Source organism: Symphalangus syndactylus, chromosome 7, assembly GCF_028878055.3.
Source record: "Symphalangus syndactylus isolate Jambi chromosome 7, NHGRI_mSymSyn1-v2.1_pri, whole genome shotgun sequence".
Classification (NCBI taxonomy): domain Eukaryota; kingdom Metazoa; phylum Chordata; class Mammalia; order Primates; family Hylobatidae; genus Symphalangus; species Symphalangus syndactylus.
The window spans coordinates 11,188,426-11,208,041 of NC_072429.2; the positions used below are offsets into that span (position 1 = coordinate 11,188,426).

At 41.1% G+C, this 19,616-nt stretch overlaps 1 protein-coding gene across 4 annotated transcripts in view; it reads right to left on the minus strand.

Moving 5' to 3' along the window:
* SFXN1 (sideroflexin 1) overlaps positions 1-19,616 on the minus strand; it is a 52,398-nt gene that overhangs the window by 12,135 nt on the left and 20,647 nt on the right. For all 4 annotated transcript variants that reach the window (XM_063642602.1, XM_055285200.2, XM_063642604.1 and 1 more), the window contains 5 exons: positions 7,239-7,409; positions 6,232-6,330; positions 4,916-4,991; positions 4,244-4,329; positions 2,863-2,990 (listed from right to left, as the gene is read on the minus strand). In XM_063642602.1, coding sequence (XP_063498672.1) covers positions 2,863-2,990; positions 4,244-4,329; positions 4,916-4,991; positions 6,232-6,330; positions 7,239-7,409 — 560 coding nt within the window. The remainder of the gene's footprint in view (positions 1-2,862; positions 2,991-4,243; positions 4,330-4,915; positions 4,992-6,231; positions 6,331-7,238; positions 7,410-19,616) is intronic.

A 19,616-nucleotide genomic window follows, 5' to 3' on the forward strand; every position in this document is an offset into this window, starting at 1 on the left:
ATTCAGTAAATTGAAAACTGTTCCGATTTTCTAAATTTTTGAAAAGTAATATCACATTCTCTGCCAGCCAGAAAGTTTTATAATCTTGGAAAGAACTTTACTTTTAAGTTTAAGTAGGCAAAAATAAAAATATCAGGAACTTTTTCTTCCTATATTAATAAAACAAAGGGCACAAGGCAGGGAGGACGGTGTAAAGAATCCTGCCTTGGAGTCAGGCAGAAACTACTTCCGTACAGGCTAGACCAGGGGCCCCAACACCTGGGCCATGGACTGGTACGGATCTGTGGCCTGTTAGGAATAGGCACAGCAGGAGGAAGGCAGCGGGCAAGTGAACGAAGCTTTAGCTGTATTTACAGCTGCTCCCCATTGCTTGCATTACGGCTGAGCCCTGCCTCCTGTCAGATCAGCCACCGCATTACATTCTCACAGGAGCCTGGACTCCATTGAGAACTGCACATACAAGGGATCTAGGTTGCCCGCTCCTTATGAGAATCTAGTGCCTGATGATCTGTCACTGTCTCCCATCACCCCCAGATAGGACTGTCTAGCTGCAGGAAAACAAGCTCAGGGCTCCCACTGATTCGACATGGTGGTGAGTTGTCTAATTATTTCATTATATATTACAATGTAATAATAATAGAACTAAAGTGCATAATACATTTAATGTGCTTGAATCATCCTGAAACCATCCCCCTGACCCCTGGTCCATGAAAAAATTGTCTTCCATGAAATGGGTCCCTGGTGCTAAAAAGGTTTGGGACTGCTGGGCTAGACCACTTGCTAGCTGGGTGACCCTGGAGAAGTTACCTAACTTCTCTGAGCCTCAGCTTTCTGTTTTCTTTTTCTATAAAATGGAGGAAATTGGACACAATAATGCATGTAAAACACTGGGTATGTGGTGGACAGCATTCGTTCATTTGCTGACAACTTTCATCAGGCTAAACTGTCATATCCACTACTTCAATATGTCAATTACTCTTATAAATTGCACTAGGACAGAAAGATTGTATTTCTTCTCCGGGGACTAAATAGTGTTTAAAATAACCAAATCACTAGAAATGGATTTGTCCGCCTGGGCTGGCTGAACTCTAAGAGGAGTAAGGCAATTCAAAATAGAAAAGACCACTATCAAAAGCAAACCCAGGGCCGGACATGGCGGTTCACAATTGTAAACCTCACATTTTGGGAGGCTGGGGTAGGTGGATCATTTGAGCCCAGGAGTTCTAGACAGATTGGGCAATATGCCAAAACCCTGTTTCTACAAAATATATAAAAATCAGCTGGGTGTGGTGGCGCATGCCTGTAGTCCCAGCTACTTGGGAGGCTGAGGTAGGAGGATCACTTGAGCCCAGAGAAGTTGAGGCTGCAGTGAGCCATGATCACAGCACTGCACTCCAGCCTGAGGGACAGGGCAATATCCTGTCTCAAAAACAACGACGACGACAACAACAAAACAAACCCAGGGCAGAAGCTGGAGCTGCAACCTCGATTTCAGCAAATCTGGAAATCAGGGCTCAGTAGGCACACCGGGGTGGGCCCCATAGCCTCCTCTTAGGTTAGTGATAAACGTGCTGGTCCCTGGACTCCGGGGATGCTTTCCCGTGTCTCAGGACCATGGCTGTGCAGCCACCCCTACAGAACACATTAGCCTCAGACAGGGCACCAAGAAGGCACTCCTGTGTTAAATCAGATAATAGCAGTTTTTCCCCAATTTGCTGGAATGTGAATATACTGTTCCTCAAAGTTTTCCTTCATGCACTTTTCTTCAACTTTTGTTGCCTGCTCTTCCTTGCCTGCTGATGAGCAGTCACAGTGACAAAAGGAATTTAAAAACTGCAAAAAAGTATTAATGGATGACTTGACAGCAGCTGATGAAGTATATACTTCATTGGAGAGCTTCATTTTAATTGCCAAGTGCTGTTTGCATTCAGTTTAGATGATGAAAATTAAACATACTAATTTCTGTTTTTTTTCTGTGAAGAGCACTCTAACTCCCAGGCCCTCTGATTTCTCAGTCTGAGAACTTTCTTTAGGCCCCTGGTCTGAAGGTAGCTCTAAGCAGCCTTAGGGTGGACTAGAGATTCTCAGCAGAACTAAATACAATATAGACTTTCTATTTTTGGTCATGCTGACCCCAGTCCCTTTAGGGAAAACTGAGTAGTTGCTTGGCACACATTTTATCAGTACCTGCTCTAACCATTCCAATTTGCTCCATCAGTTCCTTCTGGTCAAATTCCCACTGTATGGCCCTGGTCCAGCCCATCACCGCCTCTTGCCTGGATTACTGAGGCAGCCTCCACTGAACATTCTCGTTCTCCTTCAGCCTATTCTCAACCCACCACCCAGAGTCACACAGAAAAAACCTAAGTCAGACTGTGCTGCTCCTGTATTCAAAACCCTGCCTGGCTTCTTACCTCTCAGACTAAAACCCAAGTGTGAAATGCCAGGGCTGCCATCCACGCTCTGCCGTCTGTGGCCTCCTGACTCCCTTCCTACTGCTCCCCACTCCTCCCACTGTGCCCCAGCTGCACCTGCACCCATAATGCCTGCAACACACCAGGCAAACTCCTGCCTGTGGTTCCCTCTGCCAGAATATTCATCATCGATACCCACTTGGCTCACTCCCACACCTCCATCCAGTGCTCTTCCCCGGCTGCCCTACCCACACGCCCTAGCCCCCTTGCCCCCTTGCCCTCATCACCACTGCACATACTATATACTTTATTTACTTATTTTCTGCCACCCCCACTGGAAGGCAATTTCCACTAAGAGGTGCGATATTTGTCTTTGTTTCCTGGTTCACAGATCCATGAATGCTGGTTCAACCTGTATTTATGGAATAAATGACAAAGTCCTGCTAACCCATGCCAGGGGCTGCCATGAGAATTCTGGACACGACAACTTGCGTGATGGCTTGTTTCGCAGCGTTTGCCGACTCCCCCAAGCGGTTCCCATTCTCATCCGTGACAGGAATGCCAACTTTGAGTTCCCTGCAGAGCAAAACACAGAGAGCTCCACCAATGCCTTCAATAAACGTCTTGAAATAGTGCTATGTTGGGAAAGATCAAGCCTCTACTTAATTCAAATACCCACTCAAGTGTCATTTTTGGTACTGACACATCTATTTTTTCTTTCTTTTTTTACAGTCTCACTCTGTTGCCCAGGCTGGAGTGTAGTGGTGCTATCTCCACTGACTGCAACCTCCACCTCCCGGGTTCAAAGCGATTCTCCTGCCTCAGTCTCCCGAGTAGCTAGAACTACAGGCGTGTGCCAGTGTGCTGGCCAATTTTTGTATTTTTAGTAGAGACAGGGTTTTGCCATGTTGGCCAGGCTGGTCTTGAACTCCTGATCTCAGGTGATCCACTCGCCTCGGCCTCCCAAAGTGCTGAAATTACAGGCGTGAGCCACTGCGCCCAGCAGACACATCTATTTTTAAATACCATGGACAAGTTTAATCCTCCTTTGATAGAAATAAAAGTAAAACAACACTAGTAAACTTTTAAAACAGGGTGTACCTTTTTCAGTAACAATACGATTTGAAGGGTGGATATGCTAACTTCAATCTATGCTCATGTGCAAATTTGAGCAACTTTCCAAATGAGAAACAGATACAATACACAGCATTATTAAGTCAACAAACTTAATATGCAGACATGGAAACAGTCACTCGCACATGGCCCTACTGTATGTTTATTAACTACATTTACTAACACTAAGTATAACTTCTACCGTTACCCCTGTTTTTCATTATCCATTCCAAAATGCTTTTGTTGTTCTTTCTTCTCCTTTAATTTTTGCCAGTTCTAAAACAATACTTCCAAAGATATAGAATAATGTACTTTAAGCCCCAAAAGAAAATTCTGGAGGAAAAAAAAAGGAATCTATTTTAGAGAATAAACTTTCTTTGGATAGACTTTGTCCAACCCAAGCACAACTCAATGTAAGCTTGAGATATATCTTTTAAATTTTTTATTATACAGACACAGAAAGACTATTCCAGCATCAGCCCCCTCCCCGCACTCCTCAGTCTGCTTCAATAATCAGTAACTCATGGCTAAGCTTGTTTTATCAATATGCCCATTCTCATCCCCAACTCCAGAGTATTTTGAAAGAAATCCAAGATCTCATATAATTTCACCTATACGTATTAAAACAAACATTTGACAGTTTCAACAAAGCTAATTATTACAAGAGACTCTCCTGTCAAGTACACGTCCCTACTAAGAGTGCATATTCGTCTTACCTTTGCCTCATTAATGGAATATTAATGCAATTAGCAGCAGCTACGGCAGCAAAGGGAACAAAACGTCCTATCAGTGGTGACACATGCTGCAGAGGAGAAAATTTCAAAAGCTTTATCTTATTTTTCCTGCACTAGTGAATGGAAATAACTTATTTCTTCTTGAAAACTCTGAAAAATGCAGAGTCCTATTTGCATAGAAACTCAGGCCAAGAATACTTTCAAATCTTTTCCTAGCAGTATTTGTATATTTTCCACGTGGGTGTGCTGGGACCATGCAAGCTTCTAAGGTATCATAGTTTAGTGTGGTTGGAGGAGTGTATGGGCTTTGGAGTGGAGAGAGAGAGAGAGAGATAGAGATGCTCTTGAGTCTTTTCAGAGCTGTGGCCTGAGGCACACTGCCCTCTGCAATGCCTCTGGGGGGCTGTCAGGATGGGTGAACATTTAGCACTTCGTACACAGAGTCAGGCACAGACCACAGTCCTGGTAGGTGTCATTGGTGACAACTCTTCCCAAACTTATCGGAAGATATAACTAAAATATGCAGCTGAAGATAAGGACTATAACAAGAAAGCTATATGACTTGAACTATTTTAAGAAATAATAGAGGGATTTAGAGCCAGAAAGGTGATAACAAATTAAGCAGCTTTATTATGGAAATAAAAATCTGAGTACCTTGGTCAATGCATTGAGTCCTAGAGCTGTTGCTACAGCACCAGTTGTTGCAGAAACGTAAGCTGTTCCCAACTCACTGAAAAGAAAAAAGGGTATCATGTAGACGACGAGGGCATGTCAGCAAACTCTGGTGCAACATTATTTGAAGAAATAAAAGAGAAACATAAAAGAGCATGATTCAGAATTAAGAGTCTACAAAACAACATTCACTATCACTCCACGAATAGGGGAATCTAGAGAAAAAACAAGCAGATCCATAAAAAATGGGATTCTTCACACGTGTCTTGACTATAACTCCAAAAAAGTAGACATGTATTCTTTGAAGTGAGTTGGTTAAAATAAATAAATAAACAAACATACAGATTTTGTATTCGTGGGAAGGAGGGGAGCTGTGTGCAGGAAGCTATCAATACAGGGGAATGCATATTGGGCTAAATGTTTGGAGCATATTTGCTTAAAAATATTTCTCAAAATATTAATATACACACTGAAAGCAAAAATGAAGTGCTGCCATTTAAAAAATGATATCTGAACTGCATAAAAATACTAAGTCTTATCGTCCAAAAACTATAAAGCCCAAGCAATTCTCTCTTCTTTTAAAAGAAATTTTAATTGCGATAAACACCACTGGGTTGCAGACTTCAAGATCCTTTGTTCCATATAACAATAGTAGAAGAATATGGGTTGTCAAAAGCAATTTTAAGTAATAAAAAAGAGAAACACTTTTCTTTCAAGTGTAATACAATTATGCTAATGAACATTTTTGGTTAACTAATCTTGTGAGCCTATTCTTTTTTTAACAGGGTGACAAAAAATTAAACTCACTGCTTTCTTTTGGACTCCACAGATGAGCTATTTTAAAAACATATCAGATATAAAGGTCACACCACCATGGTCTCCCCTTGATTTCTGCAGAGACCACACTTTGTCTCCTCTACTTTTAACGTTGGTGTCTGTTGACTCAGGCAGGGTAGATGGGGGAACAGCCTGTTACTGGAGGCCAGGCCAGTGCTGCCTGCCATGTAGGTTCTACAGGGCCATGAGCTCCAGGGTGAGAAGGAGGTATCATCCTACCAGTACCTCCAAAGCCATGAGTAATGTCTGAGAAGGCAGGCTGGAAGAAGACAGTTTTCTTGATAGAGAGAGAGAGAAAGAAACACTTAAAAAAAAAAAAAAGCTACAAAAAAAGATGCTACATAATATTCTGAACAATATAAAAATGTGTACACATATGCTTTTTTAAATAGGAGAGTATCACCACTTAATAAAAGGAAGGTTGGAGAACTGCAGAGAGTGGTCAAATCTCGTAGCCTTACTTGACAGTGAGGGGCGCGTCTCCACTTCTGTTGGTGTAATTGACGACAGCATTGAAGGACTGGTTAATCCACTGCCAGAACAGCACAGCCGGCGTAGTCCTAAAACAGAGCCATCCATCACATACCCACCATCACTGGGCCCAGCCGCTGCACGGAACAGAAAACGTGAACACCAGTAACCAGAGAGGAGACGTACTGGGGAAGGGAGAAATCCACAAGGCCACAGGCTTAGGATCTGTGTGCTGGGCAAGCTTTTATCCTCTGGGATCATCAGTTTCCTTGTTCCATAGATACAGATAACACCAAGCTCAGAGGGTTACTATGAGGATGAAGTAAGATAAAATTTGTAGAGAGCCTGGTACAGAATAGACATTCAATAAATGCCAGATCCCTTCTCTTGGGGAAAAAAGACACAATTTGTAGGCTAAGCGGTCCTGGGCCCTCCCAACAGCATGTGCAATGCTATATGTCTATGTCTACACATACACCTTTAATGTGCCTATATCTACACTTATACCTATACCTATATCTATGTGAATGGAGTCAAAGGAGAATTTGCCTGCAGACTCTTTATTTTCTTTCTCCACTTCATTCTCTTTTGGGGCTAAGATTTAGAAAAAAAATTCAACCTCCTCTTGAACAACTAAGAAGATGCTATTTAGCAGAGGGGAAGGGTTAAAAAAAAAAAGAGTCCCAGAGTAGCAACATTCAAACATAATGGAACTAAAAGTGAAATGACTTTTTTTTTACATCAATAATACCCCATTTTTTGTTTTTTATTGTGTTCAATTTTATTTTTTATTGTATATACTAAAGGAGTTCAACATGCAACATGATGTTTTGATTCATAAGTACATTATGGAACGATTCAATCAAGCTAATTACCTTGTTTGTCACTTCATATATTTATGAAATAATACTTATTTCAACAAAATTATTTACATACAAAAATATACTTTGAGCTTCTGTAATGGTAAACACACTGTTGCTACATATTCATAACATACCTGTAAAATGTCATCATACAACCTGTGATGGTCATGTTCATGGGAACCTGGGCTGACATTCTTCCTATCAAAATCATCTTCTCACCAGTGTCAGGATGAAAAGCTGAATCATAGATGTACTTTGCTCTCCACAATTCATTTTCTGTAAGACCAGGAGGAACAATTCCTTGCCTAAGAAAACAACAAATAATATGGCAATTGCTCATTTCAAATATCTACCCAGTGCCCTAGAGACAAGTGGCTACAAGGTTTTAAAAGTTTATGCTCTGGCCGGGTGTGGTGGCTTACACCTGTAATCCCAGCACTTTGGGAGGCTGAGGCAGGTGGATCACAAGGTCAAGAGATCGAGATCATCCTGGCCAAGATGGTGAAACCCGTCTCTACTAAAGATACAAAAATTAGCCGGGTGTGGTGGCGCCCGCCTGCAATCCCAGCTACTCAGGAGGCTAAGGCAAGAGAATTGCTTGAATCTGGGAGGCAGACGTTGCAGTGAGCCGAGATCACACCATTGCACTCCAGCCTGGTGACACAGCGAGACTCTGTCTCAGAAAAAAAAAAAAAAAAAGTTTATGCTCACCTCCAACACTTGTGCCTAGATGGAGTGACAAATTTGTTACATACAGTCAGTAAAAATTTCAAGACATACAGGACAATAAACACTTAAAATGAACATTTCAGGCTGGGCGTGGTGGCTTATGCCTGTAATCTCAGCACTTTGGGAGGCTGAGGCAGGAGGACTGCTTGAGCCCAGGAGTTCAAAACCAGCCTGAGCAACATGGTGAGACTCTGTCTCTACAAAAAAATAAAAATAAATAAAAACTAGTCAGGCATTGTGGCATATGCCTGTGGTCCCAGCTACCTGGGAGGCTGAGGCAAGAGGATCACTTGAGCCCAGGAGGTTGAGGCTGCAGTGAGCAGTGATCATACCACTGTACTCCAGCCTGGGCGGAGAAAGACCCTCTCAAAAAAAAAAAAAAAAAAAATCAAACCTATTCATCTCAAATTATCTGTAGTTTGGAAAAGCCAGGAAAGAAATTATATATAGGGAACAGGAAAGCATTCAATTTTGAAATATTCTTTAAGTGACATATTTTATAACGTATTTTGAATTTGTAAACTCTAAAATACTTTAAACAATTAGACAAAAGTTATGGTAATCAAGGATATTAATTCATTTTTGTACCTATAGAATGAAAATCTAGTTCAGGAAGAATTTTTTTTTTTTTTTTTTTTTTAAGACAGGGTCTCACTCTGTCACCCAGGCTGGAGTGCAATCTCAGCTCACCGCAGCCTTGAACTGCTGAGCTCAAGTGATCCTCCCACCTCAGTTTCCCGAGTAGCTGGGACTATAGGCATGCGCCACCATGCCTGGTTAATTTTTTTGCATTTTTTGTAGACACAGGATTTCACCATGTTGCCCAGGCTGGTTCTGAACTCTTAGGCTTAGGTGATCTGCCTGCCATGGCCTCCAAAGTGCTGGATTACAGGCGTGAGCCACCATGCCCAGCCTCAGAAGACTCTTGATGAAAAAAAAAAATTAGGTACATCATTCTTTACTTCTTCCCTTTATCAAAGAAGCACATATTCATTGCCCCAAATTGAGAAAATACAGGAATCCATTAGAGCAATTAAAATCACTCAAGTCTTTACCTACTCATCTCCACTGGTAACGTTTTCATGCGTATATTTTCAGTCTCTCTTCTAGAATCTAAATGTGATGTGTTTTCTTAAAGGCATCACACCAGACCTGCTGCTTTATAACCACCTTCTTTATTCAGTAATATACTGTAAACATTTCTCTGTGTCTTCAGATATTCTTCTATATAATCTATACTGGATTGAACAATGTCTCCCCCAAAATTCATATCCACCTGCTACCTCAGAATGTGACCCTATTTGGAAATGGGGTCTTTGCAGATGCAATTAGTTCAGATGATGGCATACTGGATTAGAGTGGTCCCTAAATCCAATGAATGGTGTCCTTATAGGAAGGCCATGTGCAATCAGACACAGAAAAAGGCCAAGTAATGAAGGAGGCAGAGATGACAGCGATGTACCCATGAGCCAAGGTGCACCAACACATTCCTAGAGCCTCTAGAACCTTGGAAGCCCCAAGGAATGATTCTTAGAGGGAGCACGGCCCTGTTGACACCTTGATATCAGACCTCGAGCCTCTGTAAGTGTGAGGCTCAAGTTGGTGGCAATTTGTTATGGCAACCTTAAGAAATTAATAGGCTGGGCGTGGTGGCTCACGCCTGTAATCCCAGCACTTCGGGAGGCCAAGGTGGGTGGATCACGAGGTCAGGAGTTCAAGACCAGCTTGGCCAACATGGTGAAAACCCGTCTCTACTAAAAATATAGAAATTAGCCAGGTGCAGTGGCAGGCACCTGTAATCCCAGCTGCTCAGGAGGCTGAGGCAGGAGAATCACTTGAACCTGGGGGGCGGAGGTTGCAGTAAGCCGAGAATGCGCTACTGCACTCCAGCCTGGGCAACAGAGTGAGACTCTGTCTCAAAAAAAAAAAAAAAGAAATGAATACACCATCTTTTTAAGTACTTTATAGTATTCTCCTATACGATTATAAGATACTGTAACACATACCAATCTCCTAGTGTTGGGCATATTAATTGCTTCTAATTTTACTCCATTTGTAAAGGATGAGGAAGTAAATAAACCCTCATACATAAATCTATCCCCACATCCAAGATTATTCTGAAAGAAATGAGTAAATTTGCTGGAACAAAAGCTATGTACAACATTAAAACTTTGGCTATGTCTTCCATCCCTTTTCTCTACTTGACTACGTCTTTTTTTAAAAAAATCACCATCCACAGCAGCATCATGGTTATTTATGTAATTTGTATGCATACTTTATACACTGCAATTAACCCCAATTTTTATTTTTTTTGTTGTGTTATCTGCTGTCCTGAAAATTATTATTTTTATGTAATCAGGTAGGAACAAATAAAGTTTCTATCTAGAAAGATTATACAAATGTTCACCCATATTTCTAGCATTCTCAGAATAGTTGTTTTCTTTTTGTCATTTAGGTTTTTAATGAATTTGGAATTTATCTTAATACAAAAATGTGGACCGAGCACGATGGCTCATGCCTGTAATCCCAGCACTTTGGGAGGCCGAGGCGGGCAGATCACCTGAGGTCAGGAGTTTGACACCAGCCTGGCCAACATGGTGAAATCCCATTTCTACTAAAAAATACAAAACTTAGCCGGGCATGGTGGCAGGCGCCTATAATCCCAGCTACTCAGAAGGCTGAGGCAGAATTGCTTGAACCCAGGAGGCGGAGACTGCAGTGAGTCAAGACAGTGCCACTGCACTCCAGCCTGGGCAACAAGAATGAAACTAAGTCTCAAAAGAAAAGAAAATGTGAAACGTTCTCAACTTTCTCTTTTGGCTGGCCTGCATCAGTTGAGAATTTGTGAAAAATAGCCTTGATTTCTAGACTTTCTATTGTGTTTCCACTTATCTACACATTCTGATGCCAACACCCACCATTTTAACTTGACAGTCAATTTTAATGTTGGGTAGAGCAATCGTCCTACATGCTATTCTTCTTTTTCTTTTTCTAAAATGCCTTATACTAATTTATTCTCCCAGATAAACCTTAGAATTATTATTATTATTATTATTATTATTATTATTATTGAGATGGAGTTGTGCTCTTGACGCCCAGGCTGGAGTGCAATGGCGCGATCTTGGCTCACTGCAACCTCCGCCTCCCGGGTTCAAGCGATTCTCCTGCCCCAGCCACCCGGATAACTGGGATTACAGGCACCTGCCACCAAATTCAGCTTTTTTTTTTTTGTATTTTTAGTAGAGACGGGGTTTCACCATGTTGGCCAGGTTGGCCAGGCTGGTCTTGAACTCTTGACCTCAGGTGATGCCCCTGCCTTGGCCTCCCAAAGTGCTGGGATAACAGGCATGAGTCACTGCACCCGGACAGAATTATTTTATCAATTTTACAGGTGATCACAATTGTAATTTGGCTGAAATTGTATTAATCTGGAGAAAACTGACACCTCTACAATCTCCAGCCTTTCTACCTAGGCCTACTGCACATTTCTCCATTTATTCAAACTCAACATGATTCCAAATGTTTTCATCATTGACGCAAATTTCTGGGTACGTTTCCTCCCACGTACTTTACATTTTTAAAAAATTGTTCTGGCCGGGCACGATGGCTCACGCCTGTAATCCCAGTACTTTGGGAGACCGAGGCAGGTGGATCATGAGGTCAGGAGATCGAGACCATCCTGGCTAACACGGTGAAACCTCGTCTCTACTAAAAATACAAAAAATCAGCTGGGCGTGGTGGCGGGTGCCTGTAGTCCCAGCTACTCAGGAGGCTGAGGCAGGAGAATGGCGTGAACCCGGGAGGCGGAGCTTGCAGTGAGCCGAGATTGCGCCACTGCACTCCAGCCTGGGTGACAGAGCAAGACTCCATCTCAAAAAAAAAAAATTGTTCTTATGAAGTGAATAAAAAACAATATCTAATTGTTTGTTGCTGGTATATAGGAAACTACTGTTGTTTTCTGTCTATTATAAGTAGCCCCCTCATTGTATTTTAATTTGTTCTATGGTTTTTCAGTTGGTTATGGTCACTTCTTTTTTTTTTTTTTTTTGAGATGGAGTCTTGCTCTGTTTCCAGACTGGAGTGCCGTCATGCAACGTTGGCTCACTGCAACCTTTACCTCCCAGGTTCAAGCGATTTTCCTGCCTCAGCCTCTGGAGTACCTGGGACTACAGGTGTGCGCCACCACGCCCGGCTAGTTTTTGTATTTATAGTAGACATAGGGTTTCACCACGTTTGCCAGGCTGGTGTTGAACTCCTGACCTCAGGTGATTTGCCTGCCCTGGCCTCCCAAAGTGTTGGGATTACAGGCGTGAGCCACCTCGCCTGGCTGAGTATTCTCATACATATTACATACATTACGGAAAAAAAAGAAAGGGCTCATGTCCAAGTTTGGGAAAAATGATTAAGCATCTTTATTTTCACTCCTGGACTTTTTGGAGACTTTGGACAGTTAATAGAATGTGACATTCTCAAGAGTGGAATGCAAACTTTCTCAAATTTAACTACCAAAACCCTCTCCCTTTTTCTCTCTGCCTCCGTTGATCCCTCTCTCCCTTCCTCTGCTCCGCTCTTTTCTTTCTCTAAGTATTCCGTAGGATTCCTTTTTTTTTTTGAGATGGAGTGTCACTCTTGTTTCCCGAGCTGGAGTGCAATGGCACAATCTCGGCCCACTGCAGCCTCTGCCTCCCAGGTTCAAGCAATTCTCCTGCCTCAGCCTCCCGAGTGGCTGGGATTACAGGTGTGTGCCACATGCCTGGATAATTTTTTGTATTTTTAGTAGAAACAGGGTTTCACCATGTTAGCCAGGCTGGTCTCGAATTCCTGACCTCTGGTGATCCACCTGCCTCGGCCTCCCAAAGTGTTGGGATTACAGGTGTGAGCCACCATGCCCGGCCAGGGTTCCTTTTCTTTAGAGGTCTTTTTGGGAAGTTCAGCTCTAGTGTTCCATAATTTCGTGCATTGCTCACTACTGATGTGGGATATGCATTCTTAATAATTAAAGAAGTACTACCCATTATTCCTAGCTGATTAATTATTTTATGGGAAATAGATATATAATTTTACCTTCTTTTGGGCATCTATCAAGATGTGGCTTTTTTGCTCTGACATATTGATGTGATAAATTACACTAATAAATGTCCTAAATATAAATCACCTTTTCATTCTTGGAATAAATTCTACCAGTTCATGTTTTAACACAAGGTTGGATGCTATGTGTCGGTGTTTTATTTTGGATTTTTGCATTATCGATTTGTAAGACAGGCCATTGCTTCTTTTTGTATTTTTTTTTTTATCATTTATTGTATCAGGGTTGCAACGAATTGGGAAGCATTTCCTTTTTTTCTATGATCTCGTAACATTTTAAAATTAAATCAGCTTTATTGAGGTATAATTTAAATACCATAAAAGTCATCCACTTTAAGTGTCCAATTGGTAAGTTTTGAAAAAATGTACTCAGTGGTGTAACCGCCCCAGAATTGTGGTACAGGATATTTCTGTCTCCAGCAGTTCCCTTGGGCCCCTCTGGAGTTATTTCCTCACTTCCTGCCAACCAATGGATCTATTTTCTAACACTGTATTACCTTTCCAAGAATTTCACACAAGTGGAATCATACAGTGAGCAGATATTTTGTGTATTTTGTGTCTGACCTCTTTCACTTTGCATAATGCTTTTGAGATGCACCCTGTTGTTTATGTGAGTTGGTTAATCCATTACATGGATGGATGTACCAGTTATTTATTTATTTATTATTATTATTATTATTATTGTTATTATTTTTGAGATGGAATTTCACTCTTGTTGCCCAGGCTGGAGTGCAATGGCGTGATCTCGGCTCACCGCAACCTTCGCTTCCGCGGTTCAAGAGATTCTCCTGCCTCAGCTCCCAAGTAGCTGGGATTACAGGCATGTGCCACCACGCCCGGCTAATTTTTTATATTTTTAGTAGAGACAGGGTTTCTCCATGTTGTCCAGGCTGGTCTTGAACTCCTGAGCTCAGGCGATCCTCCCGCCTCCGCCTCCCAAAGTGCTGGGATTACAGGCATGAGTCACTGTGCCCGGCCAGTACCAGTTATTTATCAATTCTCTTTTTAGTTATTCTGAAACTGCTTTTGCAAAATTATAACTAAGGAAATTATGACAGTGAAAGAAATCAGAACTAACCAACTCTATCTTGCTTGTAATCCTTAAGCTGTCCTTGTTCATTCCTGGGCGTAGGCTGAACTAACCTTGGGAAGGAATTCAGTTCATGGTCTGACTCTGAAACAAAATTGGTAACACCCCCCAAAACCCCCGTCTTGCCTGGGGTCCAGTCTGTCTTTGCAGGACTACCAAATTAGCTACAAGATTAGAACTTACAGTTTAGAGGTCATGCAATCTCTGGCTCCAAGAATCTGAACCTCCCCAAATTGCTCCTGGGGCTAACATCACTATATTGTAAAACCTAAGATCAGTGCTTGAGATATTTTGCCCTTTGGATCAGCTGACACCATCCAGACCGGTAATCTGGTCCAACAAGTTCTGCCACCGCACCCAGGAAGAGAAGACATTAAAAAACCTTGCTTTGACCCTTATTATTCCATCTCCAACCTGACCAATCAGCACCCCCCACTTCCCAAGCCCCTATCCGCCAAATTTTCTTTAAAAACTCTGATCGCCGAATGCTCGGGGAGACTGACTTGAACAATAATAAAACTCCGGTCTCCCTCACAGCCGGCTCTGCGTGAATTACTCTTTCTCCATTGCAATTCCCGTCTTGATAAATCGGTTCTGTCTAGGCAGCAGGTAAGGTGAACCCACTGGGTGGTTATGAAGTAGGTGTGAAGTAGCATCTTGTGGATTTGCATTTCCCTAGTAACTAATATGCTGAGCATAGTTCCATATGCTTACTTGCTATTCCTGTATTTTCTACGGTGAAGTGTCCTCACTCTACTCAAATCTTTTGTCCATTTAAAAAAATTGGGTTGAGTAATTACTGGATGGACGTAGTTCAAATGATATAGTTCAATATTGATAGAGTTCTTTGTATCTTCTGGATACAAATTCTTCATGAGATATAAGTTTTGCAAATATTTTCCTTCAGTCTGTGAACTGCATTTTTATTTTCTAAACAGTGTCTTCTGTCATAAAAAGACTTTACTTTTGATAAAGTCCAATTTATCAGTGTTTTTCTCTTCTTTCCATTTCAACTGATCATTGTTCATTATGTCTTATCTAAGAAATTTCTGCCAATACTGCCGGGCGTGGTGGCTCATGCCTGTAATCCCAGCACTTTGGGGGGCCGAGGTGGGCGGATCACGAGGTCAGGAGATCGAGACCATCCTGGCTAACATGGTGAAACGCTGTCTCTATTAAAAATACAAAAAATTAGCTGGGCGTGGTGGCACGTGCCTGTAATTCCAGCTACTCAGGAGGCACAGGCAGGAGAACAGCTTGAACCTGGGAGGCGGAGGTTGCAGTGAGCTGAGATCGTGCCACTGCACTCCAGCCTGGGCAACAGAGCGAGACTCTGTCTCCAAAAAAAAAAAAAAAATTTTTGCCCATCTCAAAGTCATAAAGATTTTCTCCCGTTTTCTCTACAAGTTGAATAGTTAGCTAGTATATTTAGGTCTACTATCCATTTCAAGTTAAATTTTGTTTATAGGAAGAGTTAAGGATCAAGATCCATTTTTTATATAACAATCTAATTTTTCCAGAACTATTCATTGAACAGAGTATCCTTTCCTCATTGAATTATCTTGGCTCCTTTACGTAAAATCAGTTAACTATACACATTTGTGCCTATTTCAGGATTCTCTTCTGTTACATGGATCTAAATGTGTCTCCTTACAACAATGCTAAGCTGTCGTTACTACGAGAGCTTTACAGTCAGTCTTAAGACCAGGTAGTGTGAGTTTCTCAGCTTCGTTCTTTTTCAAAATCGTTTCCAATATTCTAGGCTCCCTGTATTTCCACGTAAACGTCAGAAGTAGCTTTTCAGTGTCTAAAAAGAGCCTGCTGGGGTTTTGATGATTACAATGAATCTTACATCAATTTGGGAAGAGATGATATCTTAACAATATTGAATCTTCCAATGCAGGAACACTGTATATCTCTCCATTTTTAAAAAAACCCAAGCTCTGTTTTTTTCTCTGTAATTTGTGTGTGTGTGTGTGTTGGTGTACAGGCATTTTATATATTTTGTTAAAGTGATCTCCAAATACTTAATATTTTTGTTGCTACTGAAAATGGTATTATTTAAAAAATTTCAAAATTACAGTTGTTAATTGCTACTAGATAGAAATGAAATTGATTTTTGTACATTGATCTTGTATCTTGTAACCTTACTAAACTCATTTATCCTAGTTGGTTTTTTTGTAAATTTTTTTTTTTTTTTTTAAGACAAAGTTTTGCTCTTGTCACCCAGGCTATTGCACAATGGTGCAATCTCAGCTCACTGCAACCTCCACCTCCCAGGTTCAAGTGATTCTCCTGCCTCAGCATCCCAAGTAGCTGGGATTACAGGCGTGTGCCACCAGGCCTGGCTAATTTTGTATTTTTAGTGGAGACAAAGTTTCACCATGTTGGCCAGGCTGGTCTTGAACTCCTGACCTCAGGTGATCCACCCGCCTTGGCCTCCCAGAGTGCTGGGATTACAGGCATGAGCCACTGTGCCTGGCCTGGTAAATTCTTTCTATATAGATGATTACGTTTTCTGTGAATAAGGAAAGTTTTACTTTTTCATTTCCCACCTTTGTCTTTTTTGAAAAAAAAGTTTAAATTTTCTCTTATTGCCCTAGTTAGAACCTGTAGCACAACGCTGAAGAAAAGTAATGAGAGCAGAAATTGCCTTGCCCCCAGTCTTAGGCGGAACGTGCTCATACTTTCACCATTAGGGTTGATGTTAGTTGTAGGGTTTTTGTAGCTGTACCTTCCCCTTCTATTCCTAGTTTGCTGACAGCTGTATCATGAATGGAGGTTGGATTTTGTCTGCTTTTTCTGCATCTATTGATATGATAATATGGTTTTCTGTTTTAGTCTACTGATAGAGTGATTTTTAAATGTTAAACCAATCTCGCATTCTTGTCATAACTCCACTTGAGTTCTGCTTATTTTGGGTATTGCCCTTTCTGGGTAGATTTGTTAAATTCTGTTAAGAATTTTTGTGTCTATGTTTATGAGGGGTATTAGTCATTTTTCCTCTGATCCCTTTTTCTGGTTTTGCATCAGGGTATTTGTAGCTTCATGAATGATGAAGTCTTTCCTGACTCTTATGCTTTCTACTGGAGTTTGTGGTTTGATATCTTTTTTTTTTTTTCTTGAGATAGAGTCTCACTCTGTCGCCCAGGCTGGAGTGCAGTGGTGCCATCTCGGCTCACTGCAACTTCCGCCTCCTGGGTATAAACAATTCTCCTGCCTCAGCCTCCTGAGTAGCTGGGATAACAGGCATGAGCCACCACACTCGGCTAATTTTTGTATTTTTAGTAGAGACGGGGTTTCACCATGTTGGCCAGGCTGGTCTCGAACTCCTGGCCTCAGGAGATTCGCCTGCCTCAGCCTCCCAAAGTACTGGGATTACAGGCATGAGCCACTGTGCCTGGCTGGTTTGATATTCTTCCTGTGAAAAAATTCTTTCTTTACCTGTGTAAAGCCACCTGGCCTTTGAGATTTTTGTGGGAAAGATTTTTGTTTTATTACCATCTTGCTATTTGTTTTCTGTTTGTCTCATCTCCTCCTCATTCCTTTTTTTCCCCCTTTCCCTGCCTTCTTTTGGATCTAGTCAGTTTTGGTAATCTATATATTGTATTCATAGAATGTTATATATTTCACTAAGATTTTTAAAATCTTTAGCAAAAATGTTACACAGTAGGCTTTATTTTTATATTCTATTTCTCTTTTAGGTAGCTTTCTTACTCCTTTTGTTATATATTTTGAGTTTTATTTGTTTTCTTTAGATTGGTTAGACTTACCAGAGGCTTATCCTTTTCCGGATTTATCAAAGGACAATTTCTGACATTTATTTTTTAACCCTATTAATTAATTTCTGACTTTTAAAATTCACTCCTCTCTGTTTTGAAAAGCAGTGTATATAGTAGTTAACAGCATGAACTCTGTGGTCAGATCGTCTGGGTTTTAATCCTGGCTCTACCACCTACTGCAGCAGGATTCTGTTAATGCCTCCGTTTCTTAATCTGAAAAATGGAAATAACATTCTCTACCTTCAAAGGTTGTGAGGGTTAAATTAGTAAATGCGAAATGATTAAAACAGTATCCAGCACCCAGGAAGCACCTTGCAGGGTTTACTATTTTCTTATTATTCTGTTGTTCTCTAATTTCTTAGGCTGGATTCTCAGTTCATTCATTGTTGGTTTTATTGTTTAATCACAGAGATACGTAAAGCTATAAACTTTCCCCTGAGTACAATTCCTTAAGGTTTCTTATTAATTTTCTCATTGTTTTTACTTTGTAATTTTATTTTTGTGATCAAAGAATTAAAATAGCATAAAAATTCTAATGTGATTAGATGATCTATCAAAGATAATAAAAGGTATGTTAGAATTTCCTACTGCAATTGTTGTTGTTGTTTTTTTTTTTCTTTTTAAGACGGAGTTTTGCTCTTGTCACCTGGGCTGGAGTGCAGTGGCACGATCTCGGCTCACTACAACCTCTGCCACCTGGGTTCAAGCAATTCTCCTGCCTCAGCCTCCCGAGTAGCTGGGATTACAGGTGCCCACCACCACACCCAGCTAACTTTTCATGTTTTTAGTACAGACAGGGTTTCACCATGTTGGCCAGGCTGGTCTCGAACTCCTAACCTGACTCGGCCTCAAAAAGTGCTGGGATTACAGGCATGAGTCACTGCGCCCGGCCCTATGATTGTGTTTTAATCAAGTTCTATTTGTATTGCTAACCACCCTTTCTTTGTATATTTTGATGGAACACCACTGGCTCATGAATACTGTCTGTTTGGCATTCACTATATCTTTACCAGTATCAAAATATTTGCATCTATTTGCCCAGAATTGTAATTTCTTACTTTTTATTTGCAATTACCTTTGTCCTGCTTTTTAATGTTAGCCATTTTTATTACTTTCTTTTTGATTCTTATAGCATTGTTCAAATAGCATTGTGGGTATCCCATTAGAACTATATATTGGCAGTCATACTTAAAAAATGTTCTCTTCAACCCTAACTAGCCCTTGAACTAATTTCCCCTGAAGGCTCATGGCTGATTTATCTCTTGATGGGGAGGTAGGAAACTCTGAGTTATTTCTTACATATTGATTCAACAACTGGCTTACTAATTTATATATATAAAAGTATATAGGTGAGGCATGGTGGCTCATGCCTGTAATTCCAGCACTTTGGGAGGCTGAGGTGGGCAGATCACTTGAGTCCAGGAGTTCAAAACCAGCCTGGCCAACAACATGGTGAAACACCAGCTGTACTAAAAACATGAAAATTAGCTGGGCATGGTGGCAGGAGCCTGTAATTCCAGCTACTTGGGAGGCTGAGGCAGGGAGAATTGCTTGAACCCGGGAGGTGGAGGTTGCGGTGAGCTGGCGCGCCACTGCAATCCACCCTGGGCAACAGAGCAAGACTCATCACAAAAAAAAAAAAAAAAAAAAAAAAAAAAAAAAAAAAAAAAGAGTATATATCAGCACAGAACCTAACAAATATCCCAAAGCTAATTTGGAACAGGCCTAGGCAGTTTACCACCCAGACTTTAAGGGTCTATATGCTTTAAAAAGGTGAAAAGAAAAAAAAAAAGGGAGACATTTAGGGATTCTTGGAAAAATGTATT